Source organism: Canis aureus, chromosome 1 (assembly GCF_053574225.1).
Source record: "Canis aureus isolate CA01 chromosome 1, VMU_Caureus_v.1.0, whole genome shotgun sequence".
Taxonomy (NCBI): domain Eukaryota; kingdom Metazoa; phylum Chordata; class Mammalia; order Carnivora; family Canidae; genus Canis; species Canis aureus.
In genome coordinates, this window is record NC_135611.1 from 70,635,100 (window position 1) to 70,649,968 (window position 14,869).

The window sequence follows — 14,869 nt, forward strand, 5'->3', positions numbered from 1 at the left end:
GATCAGACCACTTCCATTTTATAGTAAATGTACCATATATGGCTATTTATTATTTTTGCTATCTATTTTTCCCCATTTTTCTGCTTTGGCTGCTTTCTTTGGGTTAACTGTATGATTGTATTTATTTTTCTTAAAAGACTTTATTCATGAGAGACAGAGAGAGAGAGAGAGAGAGATTGAGAGGTAGAGACAAAGGCAGAGGGAGAAGCAGACTCCATTCAGGGAGCCTGATGTGGGACTCGATCCCGAGACTCCAGAAGCACACCCTGGGCCAAAGGCAGACACTAAACTGCTGAGCCACCCAGGAATCCCCTAACTGTACGTTCTTAATGCTTTCATTACATTTATATCAGTAATTAACTAGCTTTGCCTCTCCTATGGATATGTGTTTGCTTTAACATTTGCAGCATACAACTTTTACTTAACACAATCTACCTTCAAATAATTTTACTTAACACAATCTACCTTCAAATTATTTCATTTATGAAAATTTTGTAATTGCCCACTTTTTACCTTTCATCTTATGTGCTGTTGTCATATATTTTACATACACATACGTATACATGATATGTATATATGTTACAAACCTTACAGTATATTGCTGTTGTTATTTTAAAAGATAATGTACCATTTTTTAAAAAGTTCTAAAAATGGGGCAGCCCCGATGGCGCAGTGGTTTAGTGCCACCTGCAGCCAGGGGTGTGATCCTGGAGAACCGGGATTGAATCCCACATCGGGCTCCCTGCATGGAGCCTGCTTCTCCCTCTGCTTGTGTCTCTACCTCTCTCTCTCTCCGTGCCTCTCATGAATAAATAAATAAAATCTTAAAAAATATATAAAATATTTTTAAAAACTAAAAAATAAATAAAAATTTCTAAAAACGAGTAAAGTGCATTTTATATTTATCATCATGTTTCCAGATTGTGGTGCTTTGTATTTCTATGTAGAAATCCAAATTTCCACCTGATACCATGTTTCTTCTGTCTGAAGCTCTTTTTTGTTTTTAAGCTTCTCCTGTAATGTTTGTCAATTGGTTATAAATTCAGCTTTTGTTTGTCTGAAAATGTCTTATATTTGCTAAATATAGAATTATAGGTTGACTTCTTTTAGTTCTTTAAAATTGTCACTTCATTGTCTTTTGGCATATATAATTGCTGACAAGAAGTAAGCATTCTTTTTTCCTTAATATACACTATACCTTTCTCTGCCTTCTTTAAGTTTTCTCTTCATCAAATGAGATTTTGCCATTTGCAATTACATGGATAGATCGAGAGGGTATAATGTTAAGTGAAACGAAACAATCAGGTAAAAGATCAATATCATATGATTTCACTCATCTTGAAATTTAAGAAACAAAACAAATGAACAGCCCAAAAAAGGACAAAGAAAACGAACAAACAAATACAGAGAAGAAACTAGTGGTTGCCAGAAGGGAGGTAGGTAAGGAGAAGGATGAAATTGATAACAGGGATCAAGAGAACATTTATTTTATTTAGCACTCAATAACATATAGAATTGCTGATTTTCTGTTTATCAGTGGTTTTTAGCAGTTTGATTACAGTATACCCTGGTGTGGATTTCTTCATGTTTCTTCTCCTTAATTCATTAAGCTTTTAGGATTTTTTTGTACACTTCATCAAAGTTTGAACACTTTTCCATTATTTCTTCAAATGTTTTTATCTTTTTCTTCTGAAATATTTATTACGTATGTGTTAAATTACTTGATTTATTATCACATGGGTCACAGAATTCTGTTTATTATTATTATTATTATTATTATTACTATTATTTACAGTCTTTTTTCACTGTGGGTTTCTTTTTCTTTCATGCCTTAAAGTCATCCATTATGTTATTTATCTTTTCTTATATGGTATCTTAATCCTCTTTAATGTTTCCTTGTTTCTTGTTGGTTGGTTAGTTTTCTCATTTCATATATTCTTCAAACAGGAACTTTTTAAGTAAGTTCCTGCTTGTTTTCATCATGTTAATGTTTTCTTTCTCTTCTTGAACATATGATACATATTTACTGTTTCAAGTAGCCTTTATTATTAGCTTTATCATATGCATTTCCTACTCTGTCGCTACTAATTAATTTTCTCTCCAGTAAGGGTTGTATATCCCTACTTCTATTCATAACTAGGTATTTTTTTTATTGGTGAAGAGTGTTGTGAATTTTATATTCTTAGCTACTACTTTTGTTTTATTGTTTTAAATCTTTTGAGGCCTTTTCTGGTTAATTAGTTAAGTTACTTGGAATTGATTTGATCATTTTAACGGTTGCTTTAAGCTTTGTTTTGTTAGATTAGAGCTCATTTTAAGACTAATTTGGCTCCACTATTAAGCAATAAACATCTTTCTGGTATTCTCCATTGGCCATGAAGTAGATTTTTCTACCTTGGCTAGTGGCAACAGAAACTTCTTACATCTGTGTATGGCTTTGATGATTTTTTTAAGTCTGCTCTTTTTCACTGGTCTTTCCTCATCCTTGAGTATTTTTGTTAATTTACACCAGTTAGTATTTAGGAGACTCTTTTGCAAATATTTAAAGACTCAGTATCAGTGCTCCTTTTCCTTCTTTAGTATTTCATCCTTAACAATTCCAGTTGTCATGGCTTCCTTTAATTCATTTATGTTATTTTAGGTTACTGAATCAGGTAGGCTTTTTTGGTTCTTATTGTTTGTAGGCTGTAAACTCTTATTTGCAGTCGGCTGTGTGATAAGGGAAATTTTCAGTTTGTAATGTTTATGGGCCCTGCTCCTGAGCTCTCAGGAAAGTTATGCTTTAACATTAATTAAGGCCAGAATGACTCAGCAAAACTTCAAAACCTGGGCTCTATTTCTGCCCCATGCACACAATGTACATCTGCTTTAAAAAGGTGGGGGGACCCCTGGGTGGCTCAGTGGTTTAGCGCTGGCCTTCAGCCCAGGGCGTGATCCTGGAGTCCTGGGATTGAGTCCCACATCAGGTTCCCTGCGTGGAGCCAGCTTCTCCCTCTGCCTGTGTCTCTGCCTCTCTCTCTCTCTCTGTCTCTCTCTGTGTCTTTCATTAATGGATGAATAAAATCTTAAAAAAAAAAAAAAGAGCATTCCAAACATAAAAATACAAAAAACAAAACAAAAACTCTCCCTGGTTCCCATAAGATTCAAATCACATAGCCTTGAATATAATAAAAACATAAGATGCAATCTGTAACCTTCTGGAATATCCTTCTTGAGGATCTGTAACTCTATGTAAAGAACCCTGCACTAAATGTTCATTCTCTGGACCACTCTCTTGCTTGTAAAGATTGTACACCCCTAGCAATTGTCCTGACTTGGGCTCAAAAAAACCTCTTCCTTTCTCTTTAAAATTGTTTAAAGTTTATGTTCATTTTACATCAACATGCGATAATCAATAGGACTCACCTCATTCGTTTTTCTGTTTTCAAGTATCCCTGTTTGCACTGCCTGGTGTCTAAAGTTTAAATCCCATTAGTATATAATTTGTATGCTAGATGTGTGATATGGAGAGGTAAATCAATTCCTTTTACTCTACTGGGCCAGTTTAGGAAGTTCTTCTGAAATCTCTTATTTAAAACATAGACATTGACCATTTTAGAATTTAACATTACTTAGGCTTGTGATTTGGGGGTTTAAGAAGATTGATCCTTTATAAACATTAGAAAACATTTTTATGATCGCCTCCCAGAAAAGTTGTAGTGAGCACCCTGAATGTGCCATTTTTGAATCTTCCTTCATTTTCAGAAATAGTGAAACCTTTGCAGCAAATTCAAGTGTTAAATTATTTTCCATTTACAGGGTACTGCTTTACAAAACCAGAACTGATCTTCACATTGGAACAAGGAGAAGATCCATGGTTACTAAAGAAAGAATTTCTAAGAGAAAGTTCCCCAGGTAAGTTATTGAATACTGGTAGAAGACATCCAAGAAAATTAGATCCAAAGTGATTAGCTAAAAAAAAAAAAAAAAAAGGAACAAAGCAGAGCAATCAGCTGGAAGTGAGCAGTTTGAATTTTTCAGCACTATCCTTTTAGAGTCTTTTGCATTTGAAATTATAAAAATAATAGATCTAATAAAATGTGGAAGGGGTCAGCTTGCACAAGGAGTAGATTGTAAGCATGTTAATATTCTCATCTGTAACAATGGGAAATAAGTATTCCATTTGAAGCTGAAAAGTTAAATAATAAACTCCATATACTTAACAGTAAAAAGATAAAAACTAAGAAAAGTTAATGAAGCAACTAAAATTAAGAATCAGCAGATCAGGGATCCCTGGGTGGCGCAGCGGTTTGGCGCCTGCCTTTGGTCCAGGGCGCGATCCTGGAGACCCGGGATCGAATCCCACGTCGGGCTCCCGGTGCATGGAGCCTGCTTCTCCCTCTGCCTGTGTCTCTGCCTCTCTCTCTCTCTCTCTCTCTCTCTGTGACTATCATAAATAAATAAAAATTTAAAAAAAAAAAAAAAAAAAAAAAGAATCAGCAGATCAGAGAAGAGAAAGGAACCATAATTTTATCATTATATAATAATGAGTTACTAGATATCATATAAATATATAGATGATTAAGGAATTGTATAATTGGAAAGGATGACTACTAGGGCAAACTGTAGCCCTCCTAATTGTTAGAAGTTAAATATGTTTGCCAGAGCAAAGATAATAGACCTGTTACTAGAAAAGTTTACAAAGCTGAATAAAGAGTCCTCCCCAGTAATCTTGTATGTCAACTATACATCAAATACAAAAATGAAAAGAGTCCCCAGGACAACCACCACATATCACATTCATTGATTCTTTGTTACTCAGCATATAGTTATACTCAGAGCTAAGATTTATAAGGTGAAATGATTGGGACAAAGCAAAATTAGCAAAGAGAAACGGGACAAAGTCCAGAGGAAACCAGGTGTGAACTTCCAATATCCTGAGCAGTGAATGTGACAACACATACGAAATGTTGTCTACTTGGAAAATTCATTAGAGACTAGGTTTTTGGGAACCATCTCAAAATCTAAGTTCACATTTGTCAGCCAGGGGCTAATCTTAAAAGCCAACCATCTAAGGGTTAACAGTCTCAGGCCTGCTGTGTTAAATGTTTTATACAAAAGCTATGTAAACACACCACATAATATACAATAAGGTAAACACACCTGCCATATCAATTAATAGAAATGAATTAAATTCACCTATTAAAATAATATGCCATCAGATTGTATCAGAGATATGCCTACAAAGTAATATACAAAGTATGAAATATAGTCATCAATTATTAAGCCAAAGGCATAAAACTCAATATTTATTCACCTAGCTAATACTTAAGGTTCAATTCATGTCAAAAACAGATAGAAAAAGGACATTTTGATAAAGCTAAAGAAGTTTTTATTTTTTTAATAAATTTATTTTTTATTGGTGTTCAATTTGCCAACATATAGAATAACAACAAGTGCTCATCCCATCAGTGCCCCCCTCAGTGCCCCTCACCCAGTAACCCCCACCCCCCATCCACCTCCCTTTCCACCACCCCTAGTTCGTTTCCCAGAGTTAGGAGTCTCTCATGTTCTGTCTCCCTTTCTGGTATTTCCCACTCATTTTTTTCTCCTTTCCCCTTTATTCCGTTTCACTATTTTTTATATTCCCCAAATGAATGAGACCATATAATGTTTGTCCTTCTCCGATTGACTTATTTCACTCAGCATAATACGCCCCAGTTCCATCCACATTGAAGCAAATAGTGGGTATTTGTCATTTCTAATGGCTGAGTAATATTCCATTGTATACATAAACCACATCTTCTTTATTCATTCATCTTTCGATGGACACCGAGGCTCCTTCCACAGTTTGGCTATTGTGGACATTGCTGCTAGAAACATCGGGGTGCAGGTGTCCTGGCATATCATTGCATCTGTATCTTTGGGGTAAATCCCCAGCAGTACAATTGCTGGGTCGGAGGGAAGATCTATTTTTAACTCTTTGAGGAACCTCCACACAGGTTTCCAGAGTGGCTGCACCAATTCACCTTCCCACCAACAGTGCAGGAGGGTTCCCCTTTCTCCACATCCTCTCCAACATTTGTGGTTTCCTGCCTTGTTAATTGTCCCCATTCTCACTGGTGTGAGGTGGTATCTCATTGTGGTTTTGATTTGTATTTCCCTGATGGTCAGTGATGCAGAGCATTTTCTCATGTGCTTATTGGCCATGTCTATGTCTTCCTCTGTGAGATTTCTGTTCATGTCTTTTGCCCATTTCATGATTGGATTGTCTGTTTCTTTGCTGTTGAGTTTCATAAGTTCTTTATAGATCTTGGATACTAGCCTTTTATCTGATACGTCATTTGCAAATATCTTCTCCCATTCTGTAGGTTGTCTGTTAGTTTTTTTGACTGTATCCTTTGCTGTGCAAAAGCTTCTTATCTTGATGAAATCCCAATAGTTCATTTTTGCTTTTTTTCTTTTGCCTTCATGGATGTATCTTACAAGAAGTTACTGTGGCCGAGTTCAAAAAGGGTGTTGCCTGTGTTCTCCTCTAGGATTTTGATGGAATCTTGTCTCACATTTAGATCTTTCATCCATTTTGAGTTTATCTTTGTGTCTGGTGCAAGAGAGTGGTCTAGTTTCATTTTTCTGCACGTGGATGTCCAGTTTTCCCAGCACCATTTATTGAAGAGACTGTCTTTTTTTCAGTGGATAGTCTTTTGTCGAGTATTAGTTGACCATAAAGTTGAGGGTCCACTTCTGGATTCTCTATTCTGTTCCATTGATCTATGTGTCTGTTTTTGTGCCAGTACCACACAGTCTTGATGACCACAGCTTTGTAGTACAACCTGAAATTTGGCATTGTGATGCCCCCAGGTATGGTTTTCTTTTTTAATATTCCCCTGGCTATTTGAGGTCTTTTCTGACTCCAGACAAATCTTAAATAATTTGTTCCAACTCTCTGAAGAAAGTCCATGGTATTTTGATAGGGATTGCGTTAAACGTGTAAATTGCCCTGGGTAACATTGACATTTTCACAATATTAATTCTTATAATCCATGAGTATGGAATATTTTTCTATCTCTTTGTGTCTTCCCCAAGCTAAAGAAGTTTTCTTTTTAAGGTCATATAAAAGTTTTGAATATTAGTACATCAAATAAATTATCAAGATTCATAAAACAAAAACTGGCAGGAGTTGTAAGGAGAAGTAGGTATACATTAGGTATAGAAGACCCTAATATGTCCCTCTGATTTCATAACAGACTCTAGTGGACTCTAGAATAATGCTCAGAAAACTACCCCTAGGTCAAATCCTGCCTGCTGCTTTTTTTTTGTAAGGAAACACAGGCATATCTATTTGTTTATGTATTCACACTCCAAGGTAGAGTTGAGTAACATGGGTTTGAACTACACAAACAACATAGGCTTAAACTGCACAGGTTTTCTTCCATGTGGAATTTTTTCAATAAATACAGTAAGTATATTATTTTAAATATTTTTTATGTTTATGGGTTTTTTTTCTCTAGCTAACTTTATTGTAAGAACACAGTATATGATACATGTAACATATAAAATGTGTTCATTGACTTTATGTTATCTATATGGCTTCCAGTCAATGGCAGGCTATTAATAGTTAAATTTTTGGTGAGTCACAAGTCATAATGCAGATTTTCAACTGTGTGTGGAGGAGTTGGCACCCCTAATCCTCATGTTGTTTAAGGGTCAACTACAGTTGCAACAGAGATGCATGACCCGCAAATCCCAAAACATTATCTGTGGCCTTTTATATAGAAAGTGTACCAGCCTCTGGTCTAGACATTATACATAGCATATTTTATAAAATGAACCTATTAAGTGCCTTTCAAAACTCTCTTCTGAAAACAGAAATAAAACCTCTTTTTAAATAACCTTGGGGGGGGGGGCCCTGGGTGGCTCAGTCGGTTAAGCATCTCCCCTGCTACGTGGGGAGCCCACTTCTCCCTCTCCCTCTGCCTGCCACCCCCATGCTTACACTCTCTCTCTCTCTCTCTCTCTCTCTCTCTGTCAAATAAATAAATAAATCTTCTAAGAAACAAAAAAAAAATGACCTTGGAACATTGAGAAAATGTAAACGTATTATAGACCAATTCCACAAAGTATAGATACTATTGTTCAATAACACTGTAAATTGCAAGCAATATGAGAAAAGTTAAAATCCCTCTATCTTAAAATCAGTGATGAATATATATCTTTCAACAAAGTATTTTATCAAAAGGTAAATCAAAATTATACAGTATCTAGAAAAAAATTTTATTGAAAATGTTTTTTATAAATGACCACCTTTGGACAGTAGATAGAGCAGTGAAGAATTTTTTTAACTCAAATACAGTTTACCCTTGAACAGCACAGGTTTTAACTGCACAGATCTACTTATACATTGGTTTTTTCAATAAATACAATAAAGTATTGTAGATGTGTTTTCTCCTCTTAATAACATTTTTTCTCTAGTTTACTTTATTGTAGAAATACAGTATATAATACATGTAAATTATAAAATATGTGTTAATCAACTTTTGGTCAACCATAGGCTATTAGTGGTTAAGGTTTTGAGGAGTCAGAAGTCATACACAGATTTTCTCTGTGCATAGGGGTGGTTGGCACTCTTTGACCAGCTGATCTTGAAAACACAGGTCAAGTATACTTTTTTTTTAACAAGCAAGAAAGTTGTAAAAGAAAGCGTAAGTAAAGTAAAAGATGTAATAAAAACTATAATGGTATAAATTATAAAGCAAAAGGTAGTTCTTGAAATAAAATAAAATACTAACCTCAGCTAAAAAAAGGAAAGAAAGCACTATTAACTCATTATAAGTTTTGTGATAGATTCCTACTTCTGTAATATAATTTTGGAATACTTTACCCTATACTTTCTCTCTTTTGTAAGCTCTTTAATTTGATGGACATGTCAAAAAAACAATGAGATATCTGTGCCAGATAACATACGGTTGTTGAATGAGCTTCTTTACTCACCTGGATTATGATTTCCTCCAAAAGAATGGTCTATTTCATTCTTCCTTACTTTAGTATGTATCATATAATAAATATTTTTAATAACATTGTGGATTGATTCTTAAGCTAGGTGGAGATAACTATCTCATATTGATTCATTCAGAAGACACTCTTCATAAATGCAATGCCCAAGTCAAATTTCTAGGATTTTTGAATCCTTAGGTATAGATGAGCAATCGTTCTGGGCCCTTGTTTATGCAGAGCTCTCTACGTAATTCTGAGGCACACTGCTTTTTATGGACCACTGACTTAACTTACACTACAGAAGGATGCAAAGAATATCACAGTAAGAGTTTCATTTTGGAAAAGTGGGCAAAGCTGCATAAAATACATTTCATATCATATAAGGGCTGTTGATTAAAGTACAACCACATAACTTTTGAGTACAACCAAGAAAGAGAACATGCTGTCCATTAACCTATGCACTTGCCATCAATTAGAAGATGCATCCTGAGTTTGATTATGGTAATTTACTTTAAAAATCATGAGTCACAAATATGGGTGCTTTCTATATATTTCTTGTTAAAATGAATGATACAGGCAGAATGATACTTCTTTCCTATTTCAAAATAAATGTTGCTTAAATTTGTGAGAAGCTATGAGAAGCCTTTTTCTTGTTAAGTTTTAGGAAGATAGCTTTGCTATATAGTCCTAAGGCTAGAATAGAGGGTAAATTAGGGAAAGAATGTGTGTATAAAGTTACTACTGGAAGTGTAATGAGGACTGACATCAAGATTAGAGTAGAAAATACTGTGGACTGGTGGAATGGTAACTAGAATGCATAATGAACATGCAGTTAGTGTTAAACTTTGTTTCCCTGAATCACTTAAATCTTTCATTTCTTGTTGCTTAGGACAGTGTATTCAAGGCTTTCAAATATTTTTAGTATAGGCCTGACATTTTTACTAGGAGTCTGTGTAGTAGCAGGGCAACAACAGTTAAATATGTACAAGACACTTATGGTGAATAAATATAAAAGATACTTGTAGTTTTTAGGGCCAGTTTGAAACATGATCCTTAAGATTCTCACAGTCAAGACTAGATAGGTTGGAAAACAGAATTGAAGATTGGGCAAGGAAGAGTAGTTTGGGGAAAATGAGCAAGTAAAAAAGAGAAAAGATGAGGTTTGATGACCAAGAGATATTCACTATTGAACAACCCTGTTATAATACCAAGGTACCAGAACCAGGATAGAGCATTGACTCCAATATAAGTGGAAAAATTACTCTTAGCTCCCATCTTTTTTTTTTTTTTTTAACTTCTACTATTACACTAATGTTTCTGTGAATGATACCGCAGAGAAAATCAAAGCATGGCAAATAGAATTTTTTTTTCTTTTACCATGAGGAAGTTGGTGCCATTATAAATTAATTTTAGTGTTTTGTAGACTGGAAAAAAATGGAGCTCCAAGGGGAATCATAGAGACTAATGATTATGCTACCATTTTAATCTATATTTGACTAAGAATCTAGACTCATATTTTTCCCTAATGCAAATTCTGTTTCAAATAAATCCATTGGAAACCTTTAATCTACTTTGAACTGATTAACCTTTGAATTCATCCCATTCACTACTTTTGTTTTTTCTGTTCCCAAGATCCAATTCTCTTGAATATATTCTCAATTATCAATTGTTCCTTTCCTTTATATTTTCTTCTTTAACCAGTTTTGAAAACTATACTTTATGATGCCAAATACATGTGTATATTTATTTCTAGCTTCTTTTCTTTCTACTACAAAATGTTTGGATTGTTGTTGTTTTTTTAATAAAAAAGAATATGTGCTTAGAATTACTTTATTGTTGGGAAACTGATCCAGAAACCAAAGCATCAAATACATAATAGGACATATATCTATAAGTCCCATTGCATAATAAGTGTGTTAAATATCATAAAGTATTTTTAATTTTCTCATTTTTAGAAGACTCCCAACCTAATCATCTTTCAAAGAAGAGCCTAGAAAGCCAAGGAAAATATTTGTGGCACGTTTTATTCACCAATAAATCATTGCCTACAGAGGAAGAGATTTCAGGAAAACCATGTAATCTGGACATAAACATTTTACATGCAAGAACAATGCCCTATAAATTTGACACTGCAGGACCTACCTACCTGCATCTCAGCTCATTGGCTCCACACTGTCAATATTCAAGAAAGAAGGTTCATGAGCTTAATGTATGTGAGAAATGGCTCCTCAGTATTAAGGAGGGCAGAATTAATACCAGAGAGAAATCATTTGTTTATAGTAAAAATGCGAAAGCCTTCAATTATAAAGAGAAAGTCATTCAACATCAAACAATTCCGACTTTGCAGCGGGCTTCTGAGTACAATGAATGTGGAAACACTTTGTTTGAAAAGACTGCCCTTATTACATCTGAGAGTACCTCCCCCAAAGTGAAATCTTATAAATTCAGTAAATATGGGGGAAAACAATGTGATAAACCAACTCTTATAATCTCTCATAGCAATAATCCAGAGAAAAATCATTATGAGTTTAATGAATTTGAATGTACTGAAAACAGAAATAATTTCAGTAAGATCACACAAAGAACTGATACAGAAGGGAAATCTGCCGGCCAAAATTCACACATTGGAGAACATCAGAAAAATCATATAGGAGTGGAACCCTTTGAATATGGAAAGAAGTTCAGTCCTAATTTGGCCCTCCCAGTGCATCAGAGAACTCACATGACAGACAAATCCTCTGATTATGACACATGTACAGAGACATTAACTTGCCAGTCAGGTTTCAACATACATCAGAGAACTCACATTACAGTGAAACCCTATGAATGTAATGAATGTGGAAAATCCTGTTCTATGAATTCTTTCCTGATTCAGCCTCTGGAAAATCACACAGGGGAGAAACCCTATGAATGTCATGCATGTGGGAAAGCTTTCAGTGAGAAGTCACGCTTAAGAAAACATCAGAGAACTCACACAGGAGAGAAACCCTATAAATGTGATGATTGTGAGAAGGCTTTCAGTGCAAAGTCAGGTCTAAGAATACATCAGAGAACTCACACAGGGGAGAAACCCTATGAATGTAATGAATGTGGGAAATCTTTCAACTATAAATCAATCCTTATAGTACATCAGAGAACTCACACAGGGGAGAAACCCTTTGAATGTAATGAATGTGGAAAATCTTTCAGCCACATGTCAGGCCTAAGGAATCATCGGAGAACTCACACAGGGGAAAGACCATACAAATGTGATGAATGTGAGAAGTCTTTCAAACTGAAGTCAGGTCTCAGAAAACATCATAGAACTCACACAGGGGAGAAGCCCTATAAATGCAATCAATGTGGGAAAGCTTTTGGTCAGAAATCACAACTCCGAGGACATCATAGAATTCACACAGGAGAGAAACCCTACAAATGTAATCATTGTGGGGAAGCTTTCAGCCAGAAATCAAACCTCAGAGTGCATCACAGAACTCACACTGGGGAGAAACCCTATAAATGTGATGATTGTGGGAAAACTTTCAGGCAGAAATCAAATCTCAGAGGACATCAGAGAACTCACACAGGGGAGAAACCCTATGAATGTAATGAATGTGGAAAAGCTTTCAGTGAGAAGTCAGTCCTAAGAAAACATCAGAGAACTCACACAGGAGAGAAACCCTATAAATGTAATCACTGTGGAGAAGCTTTTAGCCAGAAGTCAAACCTCAGAGTACATCAGAGAACTCACACAGGGGAGAAACCCTATAAATGTGATAAATGTGGGAAAACTTTCAGCCAGAAATCAAGCCTTCGAGAACATCAGAAAGCCCACACAGGGAGTTAAACGTATGAATGTAAAGAATTTGGAAAACCATTGAACCAGAAATCAAATCTCACAATATAAAAGAGAAAGAGAGAGAACCATATGAATAAACAATTGCAAATTTCTCTGCAAGATGCCAGCCTTGCATCAGGGAACTTACACAGGAGAGAAATTCTTGGAATATATTTTATATGGGCTGTATTTCATCCAGAATGCAGTCCTCATTATGGACCACTCAGCAAAGAAGTTACAAAGATAATTAATGTGAGAAATACTCTGTACTTAATCATCAGAAAACTTACACTGCAGAAAAGTAGTGTAATGTAATAAAAATGTGAAAATTTTGTGTCGGTAATCAAAATTTACTCATCAGAGAAATGATACAATGAAAAATCTGAATATATAATAAGCATTTTGATAAGCTTTTGCCAAAAGCCATCTTTCTCAGTTCAACAGAAAATACATGGAGGTTAGAGACCTCACAATGAGGTAATGGATGTGGGGAACTCTTCTATTATACATCAGCCCTCAATTGGACTTACGCAGAAGTAATTCCTGTATGCCATATAAAGACTATTAATTGTTCACCAAAAAAATTTCCTCTTCTCCCTCATGCTGCACCTAGTCTACATTTCTCAACCAGTGTCATCCAAATGGGGTCCTATTAATAACCTCTGGCTACTAGAATGTGGTGGTCAATGACCCATCTCACTTAGTACATCCCTCAAATTCTCAATGTTTTCTCTTGTCCCTTAGCAGAATGGAGTGGAGATTACTCTCAGTGAAACTCTGGGCTCATGCACTGAAAATCGGAGAGTACAAGACACTAGGAAACAGGGTAAAGAGTGACTGTGGAATGGAATTTTATCCTCTGTATACACAGACTTTTCGCAGCAAGGAAATAAACTTGTTCTCTACTGAGCTTCTGCAGGTTTGAGTATACTTTATACTGACATATACTCACCAACCCTTAACTAATAAAGCCTATGAATATGATTTCTGTGGATATCTGAACTCAACATATATCAGAAACCTGACAACAGGAGAAACCCCTGACAATAGTTTTTATCCACAACTCCTCATCAGTCAGGTAAATATCAATGAAAGAAATTCAACATTTCAACATATGTAGGAAACATTTACCAAAAAATAACATCTCATTAAATATCTGATAATTGAATTGTAAATGTATAAAAGTTTTCAACAAGTCATCAAACTTTAATCTTTCTCAGAATGTGTTACAGGGGGAGAATCTATCAATTTGAGAAAGGTAAGTAATAGCATCTACATAGAAATTGTTCTATAAAACTGTTGTTTCATGTGTATTATTAAAACAGTTAATGAAACACAATATTGATAACAGACATTCACTAGAATAAGACACTTTAAAAGAATGAATAAATAAATTGCATAAACTAAACAGCATTGCCTGTATGTGAATATTTTCTGAGTTCTTTTTTTAATCTATGTGAGTTTGTATTCATGCATGCCAGGTATTTATATGTGTATTGGAACTAAACATCACTGTAATAGAATTATGTACCCCTTGCTCAATAACTGTTATGGCATCAGCTATACTTTCACATGTAGATTAATAACAAGTAAACCTTTACAGGAAGTAACTGAAAACTCAGAATCCCATGCTATATTTTATTTCTCCTGATGTCTTCTGGACATGTGCATATAGGAAAGGCCATTGGGGGCAAGATGGCAGAGGAGTAGGGTCCTCAAGTCACCTGTCCCCACCAAATTACCTAGATAACCTTCAAATCATCCTGAAATATCTACGAATTCAGCCTGAGATTTAAAGAGAGAACAGCTGGAATGCTACAGTGAGAAGAGTTCACGCTTCTATTAAGGTAGGAAGACGAGAATAAAGAAAGAAACAAAAGGCCTCCAAGGGGGAGGGGCCCCGCAAGAGCCGGGCTAAGGCCGGAGAGAGTGTCCCCAGGACAGGAAAGCCCCATCCCAGAGAAGCAGGAGCTTCACCAATCTTCCTGGGAGGAAAGGCGCTCCCAGGGAGTTAGAGCAGGACCCCAGGAGGGGCAGGGATGCCCTCAGGCTCCCAGGGACGCTAACAGCACCTGTGCC

General features: G+C 35.5%; 1 protein-coding gene across 1 annotated transcript in view; it reads left to right on the forward strand.

Annotated features, from left to right (window-relative positions):
• Window positions 1-14,198, forward strand: part of ZNF782 (zinc finger protein 782) — a 59,476-nt gene extending 45,278 nt beyond the window's left edge. Inside the window, exons 4-5 of the mRNA XM_077903251.1 lie at window positions 3,799-3,894; window positions 10,929-14,198. Of these exons, the coding sequence (XP_077759377.1) occupies window positions 3,799-3,894; window positions 10,929-12,799 (1,967 nt within the window). The 3' untranslated portion in view covers window positions 12,800-14,198. The remainder of the gene's footprint in view (window positions 1-3,798; window positions 3,895-10,928) is intronic.
• Window positions 14,199-14,869: the final 671 nt, after the last annotated feature.